The 26010-nt window shown below is 42.9% G+C and overlaps 1 protein-coding gene across 3 annotated transcripts; it reads left to right on the forward strand.

The window, feature by feature from the left end:
- Positions 1-553: 553 nt before the first annotated feature.
- On the forward strand, positions 554-24846 carry msi1b (musashi RNA binding protein 1b). Of its 3 annotated transcripts, none has more exons than XM_039802549.1 (15): positions 558-862; positions 1170-1210; positions 1716-1797; positions 1950-2034; positions 6910-6951; positions 10042-10134; positions 13548-13596; positions 14089-14171; positions 14263-14380; positions 17695-17775; positions 19281-19337; positions 19709-19771; positions 20208-20362; positions 23584-23629; positions 23739-24846. In XM_039802549.1, the coding sequence occupies exons 1-14, from the start codon at positions 804-806 to the stop codon at positions 23623-23625; spliced, it is 1050 nt and encodes a 349-aa protein (XP_039658483.1). In that variant the 5' UTR covers positions 558-803; the 3' UTR covers positions 23626-23629; positions 23739-24846. The 3 variants fall into 3 exon arrangements, with proteins under 3 accessions (XP_039658484.1, XP_039658483.1, XP_039658482.1); XM_039802548.1 differs by having other exon boundaries at positions 559-862; positions 23734-24846; XM_039802550.1 differs by lacking the exon at positions 19281-19337 and having other exon boundaries at positions 554-862; positions 23734-24846.
- Positions 24847-26010: the final 1164 nt, after the last annotated feature.

Consider the following 26010-nt stretch of genomic DNA (forward strand, 5'->3'; position numbering starts at 1 on the left):
ATAGCGGGCCATATCTCCAAATCTGGTATCTGGTATTTGGTGCCCCCAAAAAACAACAACAAAAAAAACAAAACAAAAACAACATAGCTTTAATCAGCTAAGTAACATGATCATTTCTTTATATGGTAATAGGTCTGTATTTCAGATTGACAAAGAGGGCATGTGCATTGGTTGGATGTTTCACAACAGTTAATTACCTCATTTAAGCTTAACAGTAATCAAAAGTGAAATGTAAGAAACTTCATTGTGCTACTTTATACAACAGTATTTCAAATATTTTAGCAATAAATAATAAAAAAGCAAAATCCAGTTTTTTTAAAGTTTGCATGCATTCATACACATGCAATTTAAGTGATCCAGTATTGCCTGTCAGTTTTCATAATTTTTGGTAATCAAAATACATTGTTTTCACAAATCTCTATAAAGACTTTACAAGTACTGCACATCCCTGATTACCGTTGCCTCTCTGAAAAAGTCACCACCAGCTTTCTTTATTTTGAAAGGCCGAAGCGGAAGCGACGTGGTTGCTAGCCGTTGCCTTGACGCCGGAGCCGCGTGCCCCGGTGTGGTGGGATGAGAGCGAGACCGCAGCGGGACTGACTGACTGACTGGAGGAGGAGGAGGTGGAGTCTGTCCCAGCCTGCATCTGGCCCGCTCCCCTCTCTGTCACCACGGGCCAAACCCGCCCAGCTCCTCTCACTCACTCACTCACTCTCCGCCTGTTCTCCCGCACGGCACGGCTCGGCTCGGCTCGGACACAACGCAGCACTCAACTCACACAACACACACAGCGAGGACACGGAATGGAGACGGAAGGGAGCCAGAGCAGCCTGTCCACCACGGACTCCCCTCACGATCCCTGGTAACGAAAAAAAAAAAAAAAACTAACTTTAAAAAAAAACTCTGTCTTTGCTCCTCTGCTCCCAGAGCTGAGAAACAAGCCGGGGATTCTGCGAAGGGACTCTGGCCTGCAGCCAGACTCGCACACCTCCACACAGACAGCCTTCATGTTAAATCAGAGATGATACACTTTCAAATTCTGCCTTTACACTTTCAAAACATCAATAACAACTTTGTCTTACTGTTTAAGCGCATACATATTCATCTCACGGAATCCTCCTTTCATGAATATGCAACAATATTATATTTTCTCCTTTTTTTTTCCACAGCAAAATGTTCATAGGTGGACTCAGCTGGCAAACAACACAAGGTAAATCTTTTTCCACCACTATCTCTCACAAAATGCCACTGTCTCTTTACAAATCCTGGCTTGGATCAGATGGAACTAATGGAAACTTATTGGAAAAGCTGTATTTCTTAATATTTTTGTTTGTTTACATTGAATTTGTTTATGTTTTTTTTTTTGGGGTTTGAGTAGGAATCCTGTTTCAGAATGAATGCACCCATTCACAACTACCATAGAATGAATGAAAATTAAAATGGGTCAAATTCGATTATTCAGTTTGTAATGAGATGAGAAATTTGAGTTGAAATTACTATGCACTTGAAAGTTTGTTGGGTCCTGATCACAGGTCATTTTATGTCTGACTTGTTTAATTGGAAAAAAAAAAAAGTATGAAGTTTGGCGAGGGGAAATCTCAGCAGAGTGAAGAAGTTGGACTCTCTGTAAGCCAAAACACCCTCGCTATGTTTCTTGTTAACCTCTCGATTCGTCAATTCATGTGTCTTCCCTCCACTTGGTTTTGGTTTCCCAGAGGGCTTGAAGGAGTACTTCTGCAAGTACGGCGAGGTGAAGGAGTGTATGGTGATGCGAGATCCGGTTACTAAGCGCTCGAGGTGAGGGAGCTGTGAGGCCGGCTTCTCCGCCGGAGCTGAAAGTTTATCTGACCTCCGTGATTCCTCGCTGCTCATAACGTATCATTACATGTCAACATCAGTTTCTGTGTCATTAATACCTTCTCTCCCCCCCCCACCCCCGGTCTCTGCAGAGGGTTTGGATTCGTCACCTTTGTTGATCAGGCCGGCGTGGATAAAGTTTTGGCCCAAACCAGGCATGAATTGGACTCCAAAACAGTGAGTTCTCTGTATTTACTTCCCACCAGCAGCTAATCCCATTGCTCAGTGTTTGATTAGTGGATTTCCCAATAATCTGCTAGAGAGGTGTATCATTGCTACATTTTAGTATTTACTGAGGTTCCGCCACGCGGATGTTTTCCTCAAAACCATGTCTGTGTCCTGCTGCCACACCTCAGAATGTGAGCACTTGACACGATTTGAAGCCGGTTAGTCGACGACAGCCCGAGACACACGGGAGAATGTGCTCTCGCTCTCTCTTCGCTCTTCAGCCGAACAGAAGCAGGAAAATGTTACCCAGTGTCAATTTCCATAGAAACAAGGGGAACCGGACGGTGTTGCTCTCACTGCCAATCTTTGATTTGGTCTCTGGGAAGAGAGAGAGAGAACCAAAACTTTCTTTCTGCTTTTTTTTTTTTTTTTTCTTCTTTCTGTCCCAAAAGGGTAGAATTGACCCCCTTCAAAAAAAGTTTCTCAATGGAACAGGCAAATGCAACCTGAAACCATCAAGGAAGGTGTCAACGCAGCCAACGAGCAAACTGCTCACAGCCTCCTGTAGACTTGGGGCAGAATAAAACTGGGAATGTCGTGATGATAAAGCCAGGCCCTTTCACCTATGTAAATTGTAACTTAAAGTGCATTAATCGCCTGTGTTGCTGTGTGTGTGTGTGTGTGTCTGTGTGTGTGTGCCTTTTTTGTCAGTAATGAATGTGGGCCGGTCTGGGAACAATGTGGCCCCGTTGGTCGCCATAGGGACCGCTGCCCCCGCCTCTCTCCTCTGTGGGAGTGGTAATGGCTGCTGGTTAGTCACTGTATTGAAATGAGGGGAGGCTATTTCTTCTTTCCCCTTTTTTGTGCTCTGAGCGATTGCACCTTCTTGAATCTTTGGAGGATGAGTGGAGGTGCTCAAGAAGGAAATAAGAAAAAAACAAAAAACAGGTTGTTTTCTGTAGAAAGTTGCAAGGAAATGAGACATTTTTGTTATTATGAATCCAGAATTAGCAAAGAGTGGAAGTTGCTTGAAGGAGAAGTCCAACTGAATTTAGTTTGTTTTGTGTGTATTTATCTTTGGTCTCCCTTGTGCCCTACTGCTGTAGTGTCACTTTGCAGGCACAACAGCTATGACAAGTAGCGTCATCATGGTTGGACGCCACTAACTCGCCATGGGGTTTGTTTCCATAGTGACCCCTCCCCACAGTTGAAGAATGGCTCTGTCACAAAAGAAGAAGAAGAAGAAAAAAAAGATAACAATGCACATCATTTACAATCTTGGATACCAGAAATCAAGACAGCATAAACAGTCACAGATAGCGGAGGTCGTGATAATGACAGTTTATCCCTGCGTCGCCTTTCCTGATGAGCAGCATTATGAAGTTTATTTATGGAAGACCCCCAGAGATGACGATTCCCTCTTTTTAATTTGAGTCTCTCCACTTAACTTGTGTTAACCGTGCGCAGCCTCGTGGGCCGTGTGGCAGGGCCCCTTGTGGCTGGCAGTTGGGTGTGTCGGTGGGCGTTTTTTAGTGGGGGCTGTGGCAGCCTCAGAGAGAGTGTGTGTGTGTGTGTGTGTGTGTGTGTGTGTTTGGCGTGGAGAGGGCTCAGTGATCAGCCACAGGGGTTGGATGGTGAGTAGAGTAGGCCTTTTTAGACTGCTCACCCTGCCCCTCCCTCTCTCTCATGCTAACAGGTTATCCTGTTAGAGAGGGGAGAGAAAAGTTCTCCAGTGGCAACAGAAAGAATGTGCCATGCTGTGACCGACTGAACCGCTCCGGCACTGGAATTAACAGAGCTTTGCACAGGCCAGAGGCTAAAGAGCAAATACAGTGCTGCAGAGGAATTTATTGGTACTTATTGTGTTGAAGGACAGATGCGGCCCGGTTTTGACCAGTATAGGAAAGTAGCTTTTACTGTGATTTATTTAACTGCTGCTCTGTTAGTCGCCCCTTCAGGGTGCCCTCCTGGCTTCCTGCTATCTGTAAAGTTAGTGGCGGGCCGATGCAAACTGCACCTTTTTGTGGGACAAAGTTTCCATTCAATCGCAGCTCCAAGGTGCACAGCAGAGAGGTTCACAACAGAGTCACACAGCTCTTTGCAGAGTTGCATCAGGCATACATGTGGCCCCGTTAACCATTTCCACGCTGACCTGAGTGGAGAGAAGAGGGGGGGAGGAGGCAGCATAACCCCATATGTGATTAGTATGGCTCTCCTAGCTAATAGGATTGGAGTCAACAAGCTTGAGTTGTTCCTCAGAGATGTTGAGTGCTGCCCAGTCGGCTGTTGCGTTAAGTGCGTTTGCAGCTCAGGCTGTGACGGGCGGCGCGCGGGGCCAACTGTTGCGTAGCTGGGATGTAGTTGGTCAAAAGGGGATTGCCCTGGTTTCCTAAACCTCTCTTAGAATTAAGTTCAGCTTCTTCCCTGTTTATCTTGCTGTGAGTTCGGAGGTGGTTAGGCCTCTGACACCTAAAAGTGACTTCACATGTCTTTAAATAGAACAAAGTGTTTCAGCGTCTCTTGACTTTGGCTGTGATCAACCTTTTTTTTTTTTTCTTCCTTCCAACGAAACAAATCAATTTCATAAATACAGCCACTTTATCTGTTTAATGTCCACAATTTCCTTCCCCTGCGGATGTGCTGTGTGCTGCCATGTGTTTGATTTTGCTTGTTTGTGTGTGTCTGTTTGTTTTTGAATGTGCACAGGAGTGTTGGACATCAGGAGGGTTGGTGACCGGAGGTGACTATCAGAGTAGTCTAGCCACCATAGAAACTAAACAGTAGACTCTGCATCTGATCCTCCAGTCTTAGCCTATAGTCTTCTCACTCTGCTCTCTAGAACCAAAAAAAAGAAAAGAACAAAAGAGAAGAAAATAAACTTGAGGTGATGTCAACTCTTATTCAAGTAGAAACAACACTGTTACCCTTACTCTGGTAAACGCATGCGGTTTACCATAGAGGCTCTAGCTCTCTACTGTAGTTCAACTCTACCCTCTCATGGTTACGGACTAATCTTAGCGCTGTACTGTCTCACCATCTGTTAGTGTAACAGCAGTACAGTGTGGAGTAGTCTAGTTGTTCTCTAGCTCTACTAGACCAGTATAGACTAATATAGCGGTCTCAAATTCCAATTTTTACAGCCTGTCTATGATTGCATCCTCATGGCATGGTGTGGTTCTCTCTCCAATCTTTACCTTGCGTGACATTCAGTGGGCTCAACCACACGTGTCAGTTTCTATTGTTTATTTTTGTGTAGTTGTAGTGTTAAGATTAATATAAAAAAAAAAAAAAAAAAGGTTAAACTGGTGCTTTTTTCCCTGGGTGTAAACGTAAGGAGGAGCTGCAGGGCAGAGGACGATCCGGATCACCTGAATGGTCCCTGTTGTTGTCATCACTTCCGTCAAAAGCAGAGAGAGAGAGAAAGAGAGAGAGAGAGAGAGGCAAAAACAAACATACACAAACAAACAGACAAAAACCCGGGTGGATCTTGACGTCAGTGTGGTTTGATTGACAGCTCCCTCCCCTCTGTCCCATCTTCCTCTCCCTCCTCGGCCCTCTCACTCTCTTTCGGTCACACTTGTCCTGCCTCGCTCGGGCTCTCCTCGCAGAGGTGAGGCGTGTTTGTGATTGTAGTGCCCGTGTGAGATTCCAGGAGATCTCATGTCACACGGTAGTGACGAGAGAGGCAGGTTGTTCACTGGACATTCCCAGGCATTCCATCTACGCACAGCTACGCACACGCACGCACACGCATCCACAATTCTTACATCATTCACATACTGGAATATAGATGCAAGCATACATACAAAAAAACCTGGGATAAAATCACATTCACGGTGTACATAGATGCACAAACACACACACTGAAGGTTGTATCTTTGATTTTATCCTAATATAAATAACCATATTTCAGTGTAAACATCACAGACAGACAGTACAGTAGGTTCGACGTAGATAGGATGTTTTAAAGGGTTGTTTCGTCCCAAATAATGAGAATAACATTTTTTTCACACTTACACCCAAGGTAGTTTTGGTTTTCCTTACCCAGGTTTTGAGTGTCTGCCTTTGAGAATAAAAATCCAATTTTCTGAAATAATGTTACAGTTACTTTGAATAAACCCGTTTTTACTAACTACTTTCCACCAAACTAACAGTTCCTATGAGAACCGTTGGCAGCGTGTTTTGTGGATAATCCAGACGAACAGCAACATTGTTTCTGAAAAGAGATGCTACATTTAAAACTATATAGTGTATAATTAGTAGTTGATCTCTCAGAACCTGGGTAAATAAAACCCAAACTATATGCAACTAGATACCACTGGAAGAAAGCTGTATTTTTAAATGTAATATCTGTGAACTGACCCGTCAGTGGAAATAATTCAAATCTATGATTGACTTCTGGACGTTAAATCCATTCTCTTTTATGTCATCTACCACTAGATCGCTGTCAAACTACACACACACGCACACGACACGTAAACAAATGACAGCTATGCGTTCAGACCAGGACGTAGTCAGAACCTGGTCTACTGTCTGAAGCAGGTTATAATGAGAACACATCACCAATGTGTGTTGTTTAGAGAACATACTGTGCATTTGAAGTCAACTTCATCCAGATTTCTTTTTCTAAATGGTGTCATTCTGTTTTCCAGCACAGCCAGGGCCGGGGAATAATAAGCCTTTTTGACAGCATTGCTTTGATTTAGCATTGGTGATAACACGGTGCTAGGCCAGGAGGAGGACCCCATTGAGGAGTCATTACAGAATGAAAGCTAAGGGTGTGATGTCAGAAAGCACCAGGGTAAAGGGCGACAGGTTGCTGGTTCATCTGTATCATGACACAACACTAACCAGCCCTCTCTTTTTCTGTATTCTCTCCCACAGATCGACCCAAAGGTTGCATTCCCTCGCAGAGCTCAGCCCAAGGTGAGTCAAAGTGTCTCCCTGTCTTAGTTGCGCGGGCATTGTTTGCAGCAGGTGAGAGTGTGTGTGTCGAGTTAGCGTGTGTCACTTATCGGCACTAATGCCGCGTAATCTGATGAAGATGAGCAGTGCTGACATCACTGAACTGTTAGGTGATCGCGTGTTCAACAAAAACGTCACAACTTCAGAGACACTCAGTCTACCTAAACGTTTGTATTGTGTTTCAAGTACGCTGTGTCCTGATCTTAGCCGGTTAGTCTCTTACATTACCAACACAACAATGTGAAATAGAAAGGATAGCTTAGTGAGACAAACGGCATGAAGGAATACTGGTAGTGCATTTGTGTGTGTGTGTGTGTGTGTGTGTGTGTGTGTGTGTGTGTGTGTGTGTGTGCGCGTGTGCATGCATGCGTGTGGCTTTGGAACATTGAACTGAACAGAACAGATTTTGGCTGCGTCATAGGTTGTTGCGTCGGTGACCCATCATGTGTCCCAGCTGAAAAAATGGCCACGTATGAGGTGTTCACAAGGATAAAATGATAAAAAAAAAAGAACTACACATAGAAGACCAACATGAATCCCTGACATTGCTGAATGTAATGTTAATGGACAGTATCGTCCCACGATGCAATGCAACAATAACAGAAGTAGTCGTTGACGATGAAACTCCTGGGCCTCAAGCACCCCCAAATAGAAAAAATAGAAATGACGTAATATAATTAGTGTAGACAGGATTGCAAATGAATAAAACTGAATGTAAACAGAATGTTCAAGGAATGTAGTAATGTACATATGCATATATAATAATAATAATAATAATAATGCGTAATATATAAATACAGAGGTGTGAACGGTTGTGAAACAACAAAGCGAATCATAGCTCAAAAATAAAGAATAGTTGGTTTCTCCAGACAAAGAAATTAAAGTCGGGGTAGGCAGTTTTCTGGATGGCAGAATTTGAAAATACAGCCGTCCTCCTGCAGCTCTCCCCTCTCTGTTCTAAGCCCCTCCCCCCCAGACACGCCCAGGCATAGGCACGCACTTCATACAGTAACCTGTACCAGTACTAGTCATTCATTTCAATCATCCCCATCGCGATGGTGATCCTGATGCTGTTACACAGTGGCAATTCTATGAGAATTATCGTCCTGTTTTCTTTGCACGCTTGTGGGCCTCTAAAGCCCTTTGAGATGACATTCTGTGATTTGAGGCTCTGGCTAGCTACATAAACATGAACTTAAATTAGCCACAGCCGCGGGCCTTTGGTTACGGTTAGCAGAAGGCTAAACTATTAGCGACCTTTTCTCTTCAGCTCTGAAACGTTTCGCTGATATTGATATTGCTTTATTACGTTTATTGTCAGACTCTCTTTTAGACTCTGTCTGATGAAGTCCGTCTTGCTTTTTTGTGGTTTACTTTGCAAGTCTAGGCAATTGTTGCCAATGCTAAAATAGCAACTTTTTTTCTGCAAGGGTTTCTGCCATTCAATCAGGCTTTCACCATCTGAAGGGACGTGCATCTGCATTTGTAGATCAGCCAATAGGAAAGCTCTCTCTATGAAAACACCTGTGATTGGCCAAAGTCTCCTGTCACCGGCTAGATTTTCTAAAGCCTAAAAAAGAGCCAAGAGGAGGTGCAGAAGGCTAGTTTTTTTTTCTAAGACCACTTGAATTACAATATGCTAAAAGATTAATACTGATTCCCCCCCACCCCCAGCTTTAAGTAATAAATACTTGCTAAAAATATATATTTTCATTTTAATTTGAAATAAATAAAAATGTTCTGTCACAGTTTGACTCACATGTATACGCAGCTTGTGTTATAATGTATGTCCTGTTAGTAAAAACAGGTATTTCTTGATACACTGTATATTGTGTGTATTGTAATGGATCTGAAGACACACATCCAGTGTTAATGGGTGTAAATCTAGCCAACCACCTGTTTCCTCGTATCTGATTTCTCACTAAATTCTAAGAACATTGTATCATCACATATAAACAAGATATGATCACGTATATATAGCCACTGATGGGAAACTCTGCCGTTAGATGCTGCTTGTCTTCTCCTTTGTATGACTGAGCAAGCTAATTTTCCGTCTCGTAGAAATAAAGTGTAACTGATGCAAAATAACCAAAATAATGACAAGTGCCAAGTGTTTGCTTGCACCCAGGATTTACTTTGTGTCCAACACAGGAAATAGTGCTTTTTATTCAAATATTGTGAGTGCTGTAAATCAGATCACACCAAACAGATGCGGGTAACATTAAGAAAAAAAAAGACAACATGTTTTGTTAGTCTGTTTGGGCTCCACGGGCCATGTTTAACCCTCACCAGAGTGAAAACAGGGTTTAATAATGGCCCCTGTGACCCTGAACAATACGCTAAATGATATTAAAAATATAATCATGAATGTCTGTACAGTACACTTTACAGATGAATGAATAGCAGTAACCATGCTGCAAACACACTTTTCATTCAGTTGCTCAAAACAGTACGTTACTCAGTTTCTTTCCTACCTCTTGGTTGTTTTATTGAGAGCAGTAATTCCTTCAAATACTTTTCAAGGACTTTGTCATCGCACCTAATCCTCACTAATGTTCACCAATGTGTGTAATTCCTTATTCTTTCAGAACGATAATTCTGAAAATTGCAAATACAACATGCCCAAAGTTTAAGTTCCACCTAAAGCAAGTGAAGTGTTCTGCTATGTCTCGTCTAAATGAGCTTTTAACGAGAGCATGATGACTATTGTGCTTGTGATTTAGGGGCAGTGTTGAGAAAAGCGCTAACTTATTAGTAGTAACAATTACAGCAAGTGCAAAAAAAAATGAAGACCGGTGTGTTACTGAGTAATGTTTATTTGACACTAATAATACAATAGATTTATTTCAAAGAATTAAAGTAGTAGAGTGAACAATTGTAAGTAATTGTAATGTAAAAACAATTGTTTTAAGCCATGTCCTTTTAAACTGCGATCCTAATACATATATATATATATATATATATATATATGTAATTTGATTAAAAATGGACAAGATGATAACGATAGTCAGTAGAAAAAAGTGTTTATCTGTGCTTTTCCTCCTCTTTCAGTTAGTGACACGAACCAAGAAGATCTTTGTGGGAGGCCTGTCAGTGAACACAACCATCGAGGACGTGAAACAGTACTTCGACCAGTTTGGGAAGGTGAGCGATGTTTAAAGAGAGCGTTCAAGTTCTTGAGATGTCTCACACACACACACACACACACACACACACACACACACACACCAACAGACACACACACACACACACACACACACACACACACACATACTGTGGTGGAAATGTTCGACGGAATGATCAGCAATATTGATCAGAATGGAGAGGATTGATTTTTCAGTCATATTATGGAGTCCCAGGAAGTTTGTCTTGTTGGCATTAGTGCCGAAACAAATCAACAGCTTAGGAACACGTAGTACCACATCCCACCAGCTCAGCCGAGTCTGATTCACCAGAAATTCTCAGAGAAAACCTTCACTCGGAGTCGAGCGAGGGCCTTGAAGTGAAGGGGTTACTGCGAGGAAGGAGGAGGAGGGCGAGAAAGGAGGGAGAGAAAACGCTTGAAGAGGGTAGGAAGGGAAAAATAACGAGGCTGAGAGGCTCCGGGAGCAGCAGGCGAAGTTAGGGGGACTTTGAAGAGGGAGCGGAGAGAGAGAGACGGGGGAGGGAGGAGGGTGTGTGTGTGTGTGTGGGGAGAGAAAAAGTTTTGTAGTGAGTGTGTGGTGATGGTGAGGAAGAAGGAGGGATTATCAGAATCTGAATTAATCTGATGTAACAGCTGCTCCTACCCACAACCCCCTCCTGGCCCGTTACCTTGGTTACCTGGCTTGCCCATTGTCCCCAAGTAATTCTGTGGGTAGGGGGGTTTTGTTCTGAAGGAGGAGGGATGAGGTGGTGTTTGGGGGTGTTAGCATGAGTGTGTGCGAGTGTGTGTTGGGTGGGGGTCCACTCAGGACTTCAGTACCGATAAATGCAAAGTTGACTAATGCTCAAAAACCTGCAAACTTGTCACTCAGCCTTCATTTTTCTTCCTGCATTTGTTTGTGTGTGTGTGTGTGTGTTTTTAAAAATATATATATTTCTGTATAAACTTTTGTCCAAGTTCTTATATTCTGAGGCCTGTGACAGACATGAGGCAGAGAATAGATGATGGGCTGACAAAGGCACTGACGAGGGAGGGAGGGCCTGATTGAGAGAGGTTTGCGGAGGCGTAGGAGAGGGAACTGGGGCAAAGATGGGGTTTTGGGGGGGGGGGTTTACGGAGGCCATTATGCCTCTGTACAAAGCTAGACAAATATTTAGTTAGTTTGTACAGAACTTATCTGCATACTGGAAGTTTCTGGATTGTTCACACTCCTAAAATTGTCTTCTCATGTCAAACTGACCATCAATAATGTGTGTGATTTTTAAGTGCCACGTGAGGTTTGGTTGATTTTTGTACAAAACAAAAGAAAAAATCCCATAAATGTTTTCAGGAAAGAGCAGGTGGACGATCTGCACCTCGTGCCCCTCGAAACTTTTCAAAGTCAAACATGCAAAGGCTGGTCCGACGGCGCGGCACTTTATTTTCAGTTCCAAAGGTTTGGCCTCGAGTTTCCCTAGTGCTCCCTCCTCAATCATAACGAGGAGATGGATTTTGCCGAGAGAGATATCGAGGGATGGACAGTGAAATGTAGGCTCCAGCCATCCATGGAAGTTCCTGATTAGACTGCCTCACTGGACCTTTTGTGTCCCGTCCTGGTGAGGACAAAGGAGCGCGGAGAGGGATGGGCAGGGGATAACAGGGAAGATGAGAGGTGAAAAAAAAAAAAAAAAAAAAAAGCATAAGAGGGAATATTGTCCGGCGATACTCCATTAAATGCCCAGTGTTTGAAATATCAAGCAGCGATGTGCCATAAACTCAGCGTGCAGCGTTTTAACGGGCAACCGCGAGCGTTGTCAGTTGTAGTTTTGAAGCATCCTCCAGGGCGATTGTGTGTTCACGTCGGGATCAAATATGTCTGCATTGTCTTCTTGACCCTTGCTTTCGGTACAATTGATTGTTTAAAAAAAAAAAGAAAATTGGCAATCTGAGGAGTTCCTACTGTCAGGTCTCTTGGAAAAAAAAAGTGTCAGCTAAATGGCAAAAAAATATAAAGCGTGTTTTTAGGAGTGGAACATGTTGCAGGCATTGAGCAAATGTCAGGCTGGAAGGAAGCAGTGACTTGAGAGGCATCAGAGTAACAGGTCCCCTTTCAAACTGACACTCCTCACTCACCTTTGACCTTTCTGTAGGCAAACTGCCCTTAGGGGGGTCCACAGGCATACACTTACACACACTGTGTCCTGTGTGAGTGTCTGTCTGTGTGTGTGTGTGTGTGTGTGTGTGTGTGTGTGTGTGTGTGTGTGTGTGTGTGTGTGTGTGTGACTATGAAAAATGATTCAGTGGACTGTATCCAGTAAACTTATTATAGAGCAGAGATTAATTTACCAAATGTTTATTTGGACCTCTGTGTGCAGACTGGAGTATAAACATGTCAGCTTTTAACAAGAGAGAGGGGGAGAAGAAAACAGCAGAAGAGTAGGTCAACTTTGACATAAGAAACTCACTCTGTGTGTGTGTGTGTGTGTGTGTGTGTGTGTGTGTGTGTGTGTGTGTGTGTGTGTGTGTGTGTGTGTGTGTGTGTGTGTGTGTGTGTGTGTGTGTGTGTGTGTGCGCGTGTGTTTGTATGTATAGAATAGACACCTGTGTCTTTGCTCTATAAAAGGGAGGCCGGGCCGGAGGGAGAGGTCAAAGGGAGAAGAGGAGGAGGAATTATGGCTGACTGTGCCAACAAACAAAGCCTCCAGGCCTCTTTGTTCTCCCTCTCCTTTTGTCTCTTCTTTCTCCTCCCTTTCCACTCTGACCCAATCTTTTTTTTTTTCTTTTTTTTTCTTCCCCTCTCTTACAGGACTCTCTGTGCTCTCTTTTTACCATATCTCCACCTGTCGCTTTTTCCTCTCGCTATCAGCTCTCCCCTCTCATCGAGTCTCCACCTGCCCACAGGATTCACCTTTCTGCTTTTTTTGTGTGTGTCAGTGTTTCTCTCTTTGCTGCCCTCTTTGTCTCACTGGCACTCTCCCACTATTCATAAAGCATATTTGATGTTGGCTCGGCTCTTTTATATGGACTTTTTGTACAGTTGCCATGGGAATGTCAAACTTTGGAGGGGAGAAAGGCGGCGGATTATGGGCTCTCTGTGAGAAGGATTGTGACCGGGGCAGTTTAGCAGCAAATACGACTTCCAACTTTTCATGCCACCCATTATGTCTGTTAGTCCAGCAGCAGGGCTTGCTGTACAGTATTTCTTCATATTTTCCTGTCTTTGCCCCCTCGGCTACTCTGCGTAACCTGTCGCCCATCCCCAGTCCTCTCCCTCCCTCCTTCCCTCTTCCCCCCTCCTTTCTGTCCATCTGTTGCTGAGCTTCCCTGCAGAACTTGAGAAGGGCTGAGGTCAGGCAATATGCCGCGTGGCAAGAGAGAGAGAGAAAGAGAGAGAGCGACATCTAAAAAAACTGTGTTGTTTGTCTCCCCCCAGGTCGACGATGCCATGCTCATGTTCGACAAGACCACCAACAGACACAGAGGTGAGACAGAGTTCTCTCAACTTCCTGTTCGGTCCTTCCTTACGTCTGTCCTTCTCTTCGTCGATTTACTACTCTTCCTCCGGTCCTTGCAGGGTATCTATTGATCCCCCCCCACCCCCCATGGGCCTCCTTCCTGTGGGCTGAGCTGGAGGAGACGAACGTAGCTAGTCTAATTAGCCAGTCCGTTAATCTGGATCAGGGTAAAGCCTCCTTAAGCACCTCCTCCCCACCCTGGGACTGATCGATTATGACAGCCTACCAGCTTTGCCCGGGCCTTCTGGCCAGGAAGGGAGGGAAGACAGGATGAGTGCAGAATGGCAGCATTGAAAGAAGGGGAAGGGGGGGCAAATGTGTTAAGTGGCTATTACAGAACTGATTACTGGAGACTATTAGCTGTACTGCTGCACAGAACGGCCTACTGTCTGAACCCCACCATTACTGTGTGAAATGTTCTTAAACTTTATCATAAACTCGCCTTGTCCTCTTCTCCAGGGTTTGGCTTTGTGACGTTTGAGAACGAGGACGTGGTGGAGAAAGTCTGCGAGATCCACTTCCACGAGATCAACAACAAAATGGCGAGCAGCTTGATTTGTCAGACAACACTCCTAATGTCGCCATGTCACGTAGAAACTAAGTGTACTGATTTGTCTTTTTGTCTGGAAACAGGTGGAGTGTAAGAAAGCTCAGCCCAAGGAGGTGATGTCCCCCACAGGCTCAGCCAGGGGGCGCTCTCGCGTGATGCCCTATGGGATGGACGCCTTCATGCTGGGCATTGGTATGCTAGGTAAGGTGGTATTGATCAGAACAGGAAGGATGTGTCTGCATACATGAACATGACAATAAGTATTCCAGCACTGAGTCGGCAGCTGTTTTAAAGGTCGGGCCTCACGGGGAGAAAGCTGACCGCTTAACTGGGCTGCTTGACTCAGCTCCCAACTCTCCACCGTGCAGCCTTGATTACCTAGACCTCAGACTTTAGAAGTGGCGTGGAGAAGTAAAAAAAAGCCTCACTACTCCGACTGCACAACTGTGAATATTTAGTTATCTGCAGTGTTTTTTACTTGTCAATACCTGCAGCTAAACATATTCAAACTAGTCAGTGACATTCTAGTTGTACATTACATTATAGTTTCATAATGTAAGTAAGTAACACTTTATTTATATAGCACTTTTACAAACACGTAATTACAAAGTGCTTCACACACATGCACAATACATATGAATAAATAAATAAAAATAAACATTTCAGAACTCAGGAAACTCCAAGGCACTCTCTTTAGAGAAAATAAAAAGCCTTTATTGTTATGGCTTGGTCATAGAAATATAACAAAACACCTCTGTTTTTGTGTAGTACTTGCGAAAAGAGTTTTAAAATGATATTGCCTTCTATGGCCATCTTCCTCTGATACAGGAGTAAATCAATTTTGTAAAACCATAGGCAAAACTCTCTGCTTAACTTTCCACATAAAAATCTAAATCTTCAAATCAACCAAATCTTTGAATTTTAGAAGTCCAGATTTTATAAATAAACTATTAGTGTGTTCTCTGTAGCCTGTCTTGTTGATAATCCTTAATGCTTTTTTCTGTAACAAAAACATAGGTTTTGTGTTAGTAGGGTATGTATTACCCCAAACTTCTGTGCAGTATCCAAAATATGGGAGTATTAGGGAATTGTACAACATAAGCAACGTTGAATCATCTAAAACATCTTTGACTTTATACATGACTTCATCCCAGGTTTAAGATGACCAAGCCATAACAATAAAGGCTTTTTTTTCTAAAGAGAGTGCCTTGGAGTTTCCTGAGTTTTGCTATATATGATTGTCCCATCCAAAGAGCACCTCAAGCAAACAATTTGAGTCCTGGAAGCGCTCCTCTACAGACATTTTGGAAAAAGACGCTTGAAACAGTCAAGAGATTCAGCAAACCTAACAGACAGAGGGTTGGAACTAAAATGGCAAAGGCACGATCACCTTTGGTTTTGTAGTTGGAGCGAGGAATCATATATGGTTATTATATGTTTAAATGTCATATTCCATTTAGTTTAGTGACAGATAAAAAAAAAAAAGAAGCATCAGAGGCAGGCGATATCCTGACTCAGTCTCTGGTAGGGGGTCAAGCTCCGAAAAAATACTGGTTCCAACTTCCTATATTTCCCACAATGCAACCCCTTAAACCCCATACTTCTATGCTGCGTTCCAGGCAACCCCAGTAACCCGTGAAAGTGCCCTGGAATGGCAGTCAAACCCGTAACTTACTACCCGTGAACTCGTACCACATCGTTGTACTCCCAGTTACAGTTTTTGACGTCACACACATATAAACAACAATGGCGACCCCTGTTGTTGCTGTACAGACGCCGGTGGTTAACGGTGAGAAATATAAATAAATAGACATAAATAGGCAACGTAAAGTAATTCCGCACATTGTAATCAAAACAATACACATACGATTGTGTACTACTACAGGTTATGTTTATGAAATGAAGCCCAAAATATGTCGCCGACTAGAAATCGCTAGTATCAGCTAGCGCTAGCTAGCGTCAACGTTAGGTAGCCTATCCTGAACCCTGCCAACGGCACAATGTTTAGCTAGCCAGCTTTGACGGTGTGTGTGAGCAGCCACTTGTGCGAGCAGATCTTGGCTTGCTGACACGAAGAGTCGTGACTTGAAGTTGTAACTTAACGGGCAACAAATTGTGTCTGGAACGCAGCATTAGTTTGTTGGTGCAGTCACATGCTCCTCGGACTCCATTTCTCGAGTTGGTAAGTCGGTCTTCCAACTTCGGTGTGTTCATGAGATTTAAGTCGTCACGTGAAAACAACATGGACGCTACAAAGATGTGTTGTATTTTATTGCTCAGAGCGTTTAAAAAAACATGTTGACAGCTGTTTCCAGTATTTATTTCCAGTTAGAAGCTTTATATTAGAGACACCTGTAATGTTACATTCCCTAAAACCACTGAAATATTGCTTTCCTGAGTTGTTGTCAGGGTTAATGCTAAAAAATAAGTTAACAACTCTAGGCCACTCTACTTGGGCAGCATCTAATGGTTACAACGTAATACCATATTACAAATTACATGTGAGCAAGATTGATATGCAATACATGAATTCATTAAAAAACAGTCTTACCATCAACCCAACATTTACTTTCGTCCGCCATGTTTCTGCGTAGTAAGTCAGCTCCGCAAGTTGTGCACCAAAATTTCCTCCCGGCATTCCAAGTTGTTGTTCCAACTTGAAGTGGCGTTCACGTACACTTTCCAATTCGTGAACTAATGTTTTCGGTAATTCCGACACCACATGAATGCAGCATGTAACACAGGATTTCTGTTAAAAAATTCTTCGTCTCTAGCCTAAGCAGAGATGACCCTGATAACGTCACTATGACATAGTCATGGCTATTTTGTTGTTATTGTTGTTTAACTGTTTATTTTTACCTCAAACTGACAAGTGCTCCTCATGACGAGTCAACTGAACTTCAGGTGTAAATGTGTGTACTTTGGCTCTAACAATTCTGATCACCTCATCGACTTAAACGTTATCCATTACAGTAGGGCCAATTTGTAAAGAGACCTGTATTGTACTCACAGTAGTCAGGACCTGTTTGTGCATCTGAAGCAGAACTTGCCACACCACTGCTACCACCTACTGGTCAGACTGAGAACAGCACCTTTCTCTTCAGTAGTTCAGTGCTTGGATTAGACAGAGCACATGAGGGCATATGCCACCACGCTTACACAAAGAATACAAAAATATAAAATTAGTTGTGGTATCGCGTGGTGCTCGTCATAGTTATTGTTATCCGTCTGAAAGTTGTTCAGAGGTCAGTTCTCCAGGTGTCTGTGTGTTGTCTACAAAGACAATCTCTGCTGAGAGTGAAACGGAAGACAAAGCCAGTGCGCTGTTCATTCCTGTCCTTGTGAAGAAATCCAGACCACAGGTGTAGAATATCACCCACCTGCATGTCACAGACTGTACCAGGCGTCACTGTTAGGGGGCGGCACATCTGCACACCTGTTACTCATGTTGTGCATAATGGCTGTTCTTGGTGTTTGCAGTGATCCAGATGTTAACGGTGATTTTGTTTCCACAGGTTACCCAGGCTTCCAGACAGCCACCTACACCAGTCGGAGCTATGCTGGCATCACTCCTGGATATACCTACCAGTTCCCTGGTAATCACAGCACACTTCCTCCTCCTGATACACTCTGACATGTTTCGGTCACTTTAACTGAGAAATAGATACACGGCTATATTTTAGTTAGCAGGTGCAAGTATTCAAGTGTTCACCATTGTAGTTGCATGGTAATGGGGGAAAACATAAAAGTAAACTTCTTAAGAGTTGGGCTCAGTAGTCATCCGTCATGCAATGAAAGCACAGACACTAAAATCATCCCTGTGCCCCTCGTAGCTTATACACTCAAACATGGGATTCAACAAGCCGTTCAGATTTGGCTCCTTCTTATGTCACATGCAGGCTCATTAGAATACACCGGCCCCCATCTGAGTATCTCCACCCACGGGTTGAGAATTATCTTTGCAAAGGTGCGCCATTTTTTTCTCACAAGCCGATTAGAGCAGACTAGGCTTTTCAAGAGGGGGGGTTTAAAGAGACAGGCGCTAAAACGGAGTGTTTCAGACCGACAGTATGAGAAGAATTGTGGTTTTTTTTTAACATTAAAGCATGTAAACATGTTCTAGTAGAAAACCAAAATACAAGTATGGACCTGAAAACTAGCACGTCTAATTTAAAGGACTTGCAGTAACTTAAACCATCCTGTTTGCTGAGGGATTTTACACCAACTATGATGTTAGAAAGACACATTCTTGTAAGCTACCAGGAACTACCCATGTTCAAATATCCCAGCAATCCATCTAAATAGTTGCAGCATAGACACATGTGTACTCATTCCCTGAGCAGCAGCCAAATATGTTGTATAGCCCTGTGTTGAATGATTTATCGTGGAAAAAGGGATGATTTTGGTGTCACTGCTCTTCTGAATGGATACACAAACTATAACCAGTGTAGTTGTGTGTTGACCTAACAGTAGACACACTGTCACAAATACAAACATGTGTCCATAGAAGCACGTGAAACACTGTGAGTGTAAGCTGCTTGTAAATATCAGAGAGTGGAATTGCATCTGCGTGTGTGTGTGTGTGTGTGTGTGTGTGTGTGTGTGTGTGTGCTATTATGGGACTTACTTCAAAAATGAGATGTTTTACATACAGTTTCTATGCAATAATTGTAACATTTGCTGTATTGCTTGCTATGTGCTCCGGTTTTTAACATTACTTTATTGACTATAAGGATTCTTCCATCCTATAATTCCTGTTTGCATCCCTCAAACCTTGTGTATTCCAATATGTGCTCTCCATACCTCCTGCTTTCAACTCGGAGGTGATTCCCTACGTGTGTGTGTGTGTGTGTGTGTGTGTGTGTGTGTGTGTGTGTGTGTGAGTGTGTGTGTGTGTGTGTGTGTGTGTGTGTGTGTGTGTGTGTGTGTGTGTGTGTGTGTGTGTGTGTGTGTGTGTGTGTGTGAGAGTGTGTGTGTGTGTGTGTGTGTGTGTGTGTGTGTGTGTGTGTGTGTGTGTGTGTGTGTGTGTGTGTGTGTGTGTGTTCTCCTCGCTGGCGTTGGTGGTGTGTGTCTCAACAGCACTCTGATGTTTCTGTTTTAGAGTTCCACTTAGAGAGGACTCCCCTTCTGACTTCACCCCACCCCCCTGAGCTCACAGGTCAGTCAGTCCCTCCTCTGGGCTTTACAAGCAGCATGTTGTCAGTCTGCTACACTCTTTGGTTTGCATGTTTGTGTTTGTCAGTCCTCCCCGGTCTCTATCTGAAGGCAGGATTGCTGACAGTAATGAGGAAGGTTTCACTGTAAAGGCTCCCTGCAGTGACCTCACCAAGCCCTCTTTCTTTGTTTTATACATATCATCATAGACAGTTTTTACTTCTACTTCCTTGTCTTCTCAAGGCTTGGTTGAAATGATCAGAAAGTTCCTGGGGTCACTGGAGTGAGACTTTAAGTAATGTCATTAGTTATAGTTGCTATGTGTTTTTCCCAACAAGATATTTAACCTGGATCTTTGCCTTTCGGTCTATTTAGCCATTCCTCTGACAGCATATGGACCAATGGCAGCAGCAGCGGCGGCAGCAGCAGTAGTTAGAGGTATGGACATTGAAAAGGCCTTATTCTTTCTGATTATTGCAATGCTTAATGGGAAATTAAGGGGACCCACTTCATGACATACAGAATTCCAACAGAACTCAGCAAAGTAGGTTTGCAAAGGAATTTGTCTTGGTGACAGTGGAAAAGTCAAGACACATAATATAAAATAGAAAAGATATGACTATGAAAACCTATAACTAATATGTAAAAAAAAAAAAAATCAGTTTTAAAGGTGGAAGAGCTGTACAGTTTGAAATGCTCCACAGAGCTGAACTGCAGAGTCGGGTGGTAATTCTCTGCGGGCTCGTTCACTACGAGCGACACCTCTCACACTATTTGTGGACATTGGAGCCATTCTTATTATAAAAATATTCATTATAGATATGATCTTGAATAAAGAAAATCTAAAAATTGTTGTTTTTAATCTGACTTTTAGGCTCCAACCAGTCTCGCACAGCTGGGTTCTTAGGTACGAGCAGCCCGGGCCCGATGGCGGACCTTTATGGGACAGCCGCTCAGGAGTCGGCTGTCAGCAGTTACCTCAGCGCTGCAAGCCCCGCCCCAAGCACTGGATTCAGCCACAGTCTGGGGGTAAGGTCTCCTCTCTACTCATTGCTTTATTATTTTAGAAACGTTCAGTTCTGTATTAGACTAGTTTCTGTCCCTTTTCCTGTAATTTAAAGCTGTAACTGTTGCATCCAATGAAATTACAGGTGTGTTTCTATCCAAACGGGCATTTGAAGGGAACAACATTACACAATCAACAGAGCTGCAATGTTTACGTTCCTCTGGCCCATCATGCCATGTTTGTCTCTGCTTCCCTTTTAATATCAGATCTAAGCTTCTTTCTTGAATTGTTTTCTCCAACTACACTTGTGATGTGATGTAGATGGAGCAGAGGGGCAGCAGAGGAATTTTTAAAGCAGTAGTGCAACATTTTGGGAAATCCGCCTTCTTGCCAAGAGTTAGACAAGAAGATTGAAACCACTCTTTTGTCTGACCATTAAATATAAAGCTAGCTGCTTAGCTTAGCTTAGCATAAAGACTGGCAAAAGGGGAAAACAGCTAGCCTGGCTCTGTCCAAAGTATCTTTTCATCTAACTCTCTGCAAGAAAGAGAATAACTAAACTCTCCAGCAACAAGCGTTGCTGTGAAGTTGCTGGTATCGATACTAGAGCTGCAGCTATTGATTATTTTAGTAATCGAGTATTCTACCGATTATTCCATCGATTAATCGAGTAATCGGATAAGAAATACTTAGTAAACAGCAATAGTAAATATTTATTATTGCCGTGTACTAAAAAAAGCAACATTTTTTATTTAAGTACATTTTTGGTGGCCCAAATGTAAATCTATTCCCGTTCTTGCCTCTGGCTCTTTACACTGGATGCAAAAGAGCTGTTCACTGACCAGAGGGTAAATGTGACGGTACAAAGCTTACAGCAGGGCTATTCAACTACACTGTTCTGGGGGACACATTTTCAGAAGCCTAATACACAGTGAGGAGAAAGAATAAAGAATGCAGACATCACCGGCATGATGACGTCATTCACGTGCATATTAAGTAGCCATGCTGGGGAAGGAGCCGGTTTGTCTCCAGCAGCAGCTAAGTTTCCAAAGATTAGAAGCAAACTAATAAACAGTTAGACTACAAACTGACAGCTTTCGTTTTAGCTTGTTGGTAAAACATCGCTATTAGCAGAGTAGCATGCTGTAGGCTAGTTGTGTAAAACATGGCTGTTAGCAGAGTAGCATGCTGTAGGCTAGTTGTGTAAAACATGGCTGTTAGCAGAGTAGCATGCTGTAGGCTAGTTGTGTAAAACATGGCTGTTAGCAGAGTAGCATGCTGTAGGCTAGTTGTGTAAACAGCGCGGTGGACGAGAGCAGCAGACGTTAGCTACCTCGTGTCGGGTTGGCTCCGTGGAATGGATGAGTACACTGGAGGTTTGTTACAGAGATGATGTAGCAGCATGTTTGCAGCTTAAAATGATCCCAACCTTTCTGTCGTTTTCTCTCGCCTGTCTCTTCTCTTAGACCCTCGCTATTTTCGTCTCCCTTCATTTGTAATCTGGGCCGTCAGTCTTGTGTCCACCATAGACTATTAATATACAGTCTATGGTGTCCACAAAAGCGTCAAACTGTGCAACTTAATTACATTGATTTAACGAAGCTTCGAGGCAAAGAATTTTGCTTCAAGGATTTTTTGTAATCAAATTATTCGAGTTATTCGAGGAATTGTTTCAGCCCTAATTGATACTAATGTTGAAAGCAGGTCCAGCAACGCCATCATTTATGGTGCGTTCTTTTTGTCTTGTAATCGCGACTAGTAGCTCGAGTGTGAAGTCACATCCATGTCGAAAAACGAATAACCGCTGGTTGTTGCGTTCTTTTTGTCACACAATACTACGAGTCGGAGAAAAGATTTTTGTAACATTTAGGATTCTATTCACCCAGTTATTGACATATTACACACATATATTTCACAGTTTGATACATGAAAATTACGTTTTGATTAACGTTAACGTTAGGCTACTGCTCTGCTTTCTGCTCAAGACTCGGCTTAAAGCCATTGTTGTCTATATACGCAACCGCTCTCTCGCGCAATTTCAGCTGCACAAGCTACAAAATAACTAATTAGGTGGTATTTAACTCATAATAAGACTGTAGCGACATGTCTATAGGTAGCAGTATACAGCACTATGTGTACGACTTCATTTGGTTACAACAACGACAAAAGTGCTTAAAATTGTAGAAAACCACAATGTTTACTACGTGTGATGCACGACGAAGCCATCTTTGAAAGTGAGCTCGGGGTCCTCTGAGTTCAGACGACTTGACGAGTCGTATATATACGACCTCGGGGGCGTTCTTTTTGCAACTTCCAGTTCGTAACTCCGGAAAACGACTGGCAGATCAACTTCGGTGGACAAAAAGAACGCACCATTATTTGAAAAATCCGTTTCCATTCACCGCTCTGCTCATCTTTAGCAATACATTGTCAACCATAGGACCTGTTTTATGAGATTTAGGTGTTCAAAATTTGCTTTAAAACTAGTGGATGGGAAACACTCTTATTCATATGGCTGTGTGTCTCAGCTGTGAGCCATCATGACTCATGAGGATGTGTGCAGTCATTTTTCCCAACAAAACACAGCAGCGGCTCACTCCCCCCCGATTAGCATCGTCAACCTGAAAGAAAGGAAATAATCAGTGAATTCAGAGATTTTCTTTTAAAGGTCCCATGACATGGTGCTCTTTGGATGCTTTTATATAGGCCTTAGTAGTCTCCTAATACTGTATCTGAAGTCTCTTTCCCGAAATTCAGCCTTGGTGCAGAATTACAACCACTAGAGCCAGTCCCACAATGAGCTTTCCTTAGGATGTGCCATTTCTGTGTCTGTCTGTAGCTTTAAATGCTATTGAGGAGGAGAGAGGGGGGGGGCAAGGTGGAGGGTGGGGGTGTGGCCTTGACCAACTGCCACTTTTCTCGTTTGAAAGCCATGATGTCTCTCTCTCTCTCATGGGTGGGCCAAATTCTCTGGGTGGGCAAAGCAGAGAAAGGGGAGGTAACCTTGCTCCTTATGACCTCATAAGGAGAAGATTCCAGATCGGCCCATCTGAGTTTTCATTTTCTCAAAGGCACAGCAGGATACCCAGGGCTCTGTTTACACCTATCACCATTTCTAGCCACTGGGGGACCATAGGCAGGCTGGGGGAACGCATATTAATGTTAAAAAACCTCATAAAGTGACATTTGTTGAAATGTCTGAAAACAAATAGTGACCTTGGACCTTGTGTGCTTGCTCCCACAGGGCCCTTTGATCGCCACGGCCTTCACTAACGGCTATCACTGAGAGCGTAAGTCACCATCTGGTTTTAAAGCTAACATACGTGTGTGACTGTCTGATCGGGAGACAGCTGTGAGTAACCCAGGTGTTTGTGTGTGTGTGTGTGTGTGTCAGTGCAGAGCTGTAGACTGCGAGCTGGAAGGAGTTGAAGCTGCTTTGGAGCTGATCTGGCCTGTCTCTGTCCAGTCCACCTCTCTGGCTGTGGCAGCTGAACCCCCCCCCCTCCTCCAAACCCCACCCTGGTGTCAGCCTGAACCCAGCCCACCCTACTGACGCCTCCCTTAACTCCACCTCCTGAGTAAAAAAAAAAGAAAAGAAAAGAAGAAAAGGGTCATAAAAGGAGCGAAAAAGTTTATCACCACATGTAATAGCCACACATACAGATGATGTATTTTTAGTGTTTTCTGTTTCTTCTTCTGTCATTTCAACTTGCTGTTTTTTTTGTTGTTGTTTTTTGCGATGGCTACGTTGGTTCTTTATCCATTTTGGCTGTGTTTTCTTGATCTCTGAACCTGATCTCTCTGAGAGAAAAGGAGAGAAATCTCCAGGTGAAGCTTGTTTGAAAGGTCAGGAGCTGTTACTGGAAAGCTGTATATGTCACTAGTTCATACTGAATTTTAACAAAACATTTGTGATTAATACTATTTCTTGAAAATGTGTCACAAAGTGTATATCTTGGTAGGTTTTTAACAAAGACTTGTAACACTAATAATGGTCTGACGACAAGGGGCATTAGTCACAGTTATGTAATAGGCCTACATGAGCTGTACAATTTTGTAAAATATTGTAAATATGACTGGTTTCTGGGAGGGGGGGCGGGGCTCAGCTAATGTTTGTGTGCGGGAGGCTTTTGGAGAAATAATACGATCGCTTCTTTCATCAATCCGTATGTGTTGGAAAGTTTGACTGTTACATATCATAGTTTCACATGGAGGTCGAGAACATTTCAGTATGTACATGCTGTATTCCTCTCCAGGCATTTTTATAAAGGACGTGTCATTTTGATTCTGTTAATGCATTTAAAAAAAAAAAACGAGCTGAAACGCTACAAGTTCCGCAGGAGAGAGGCTGAGGCTGGAACAACACTTTACCTTTGGGGATTGATGGGTGTGAAAATGCTCGTCTATCAGGAGAGGAAGAAAAGAAGAAAAAAAACATACGGTTTTCTTACTTTGTCATATTGTTGTTTTAACTGTGATTTTCAATATGTGCTGATTGTTTGTGAAAGGAAAATGAAGGAGTAGTATGCAGGAGCAGGCATGCACAGTTAACACTGGTATGACTCTGCAGGTTGTGTCGATGTTTGCGTGAGCGTGTCATATGGTTTTATACACATTGGTTCCCAATGTGCCATTTGTGCTGTTTTTTTTGTTTGTTTTTTTGGGGGGGGGGGGTACCTCAGTTGCAAATGTGAATTTTTAATCTGACTTTTTTTATTATTACATTAACATCTATGTCAAAGTGTGGATGGTTGAACCTTTTTAGAAAGGTGGCTTTTCCAACAGGAAAGGGTGGGGTGGGGGGATCTTATTAACTCTTGTTTAACCCCCCCACACCCCCACCCCCACAAAAAAAATAATCCATCACTGCATATCCACTGGAGGTCACAGACTGTAGCAACGTGACAGCTATTTTTAGACCAAAACAATAATGTTCAGAGCTACTAGGACGTTGCACTGGCCGATCACGATAATTGTGTTTTCCTGCGAATGTTAGCTTAAGAACAAAGCACTCTGGATCTACAAAGTACCAGGTTTTACATTTTGATACACTCGCTGACACTGCTGCGGGCTACCATGGTAGTTCATACTTTAATGCTGTTTTCACTGTAAAATAACAATCTTGTCAACACTGTAACATTTTCTGATTTTCTTTTTCCTGTCATGTTTATTCCTTTGGGAAAAAAAAAAAAAAAAACTTTTTAAAATTCCTAATAAATTATTTTAAAACATTCCATTCATGCGTACTGTTTGACTTTTTTTTGTTTGCCCCTAATGAGAGACGAGCAGAAATGCAAATTAAGCCCAAAAAAATAAGAATACGTTTAGCTATTTTTTTCTTACAAAGTTATGAAGGATTATGGGTTTTTATTTTAGGATTCCATTAGCATTAGATGGTGCTGTGTGGTCCTTTTCACAACTTGGTTACAGTAAGATCTCCATACAAGGCGAGAGGCTTTCACACATTTTCATGTCACACATACAGAAAGCTCAACAGCTGCAGATTTGTTTGCTGTTTTGTATAATTGTATAACCTTCACTGTAAAGCAGGGGTCTTCAACGTTTTTAAGGACCTTAACTTAAAGAGAGATGGATCAGGGACCCCCTACTACATATTGCATAAAATTAAGTTGCCTATTAAAGCTGTAGTGCGTAGTTTCTGTCGCCCCCA

The sequence above is a fragment of the Perca fluviatilis genome, chromosome 6, assembly GCF_010015445.1.
Source record: "Perca fluviatilis chromosome 6, GENO_Pfluv_1.0, whole genome shotgun sequence".
Classification (NCBI taxonomy): Eukaryota; Metazoa; Chordata; class Actinopteri; order Perciformes; family Percidae; genus Perca; species Perca fluviatilis.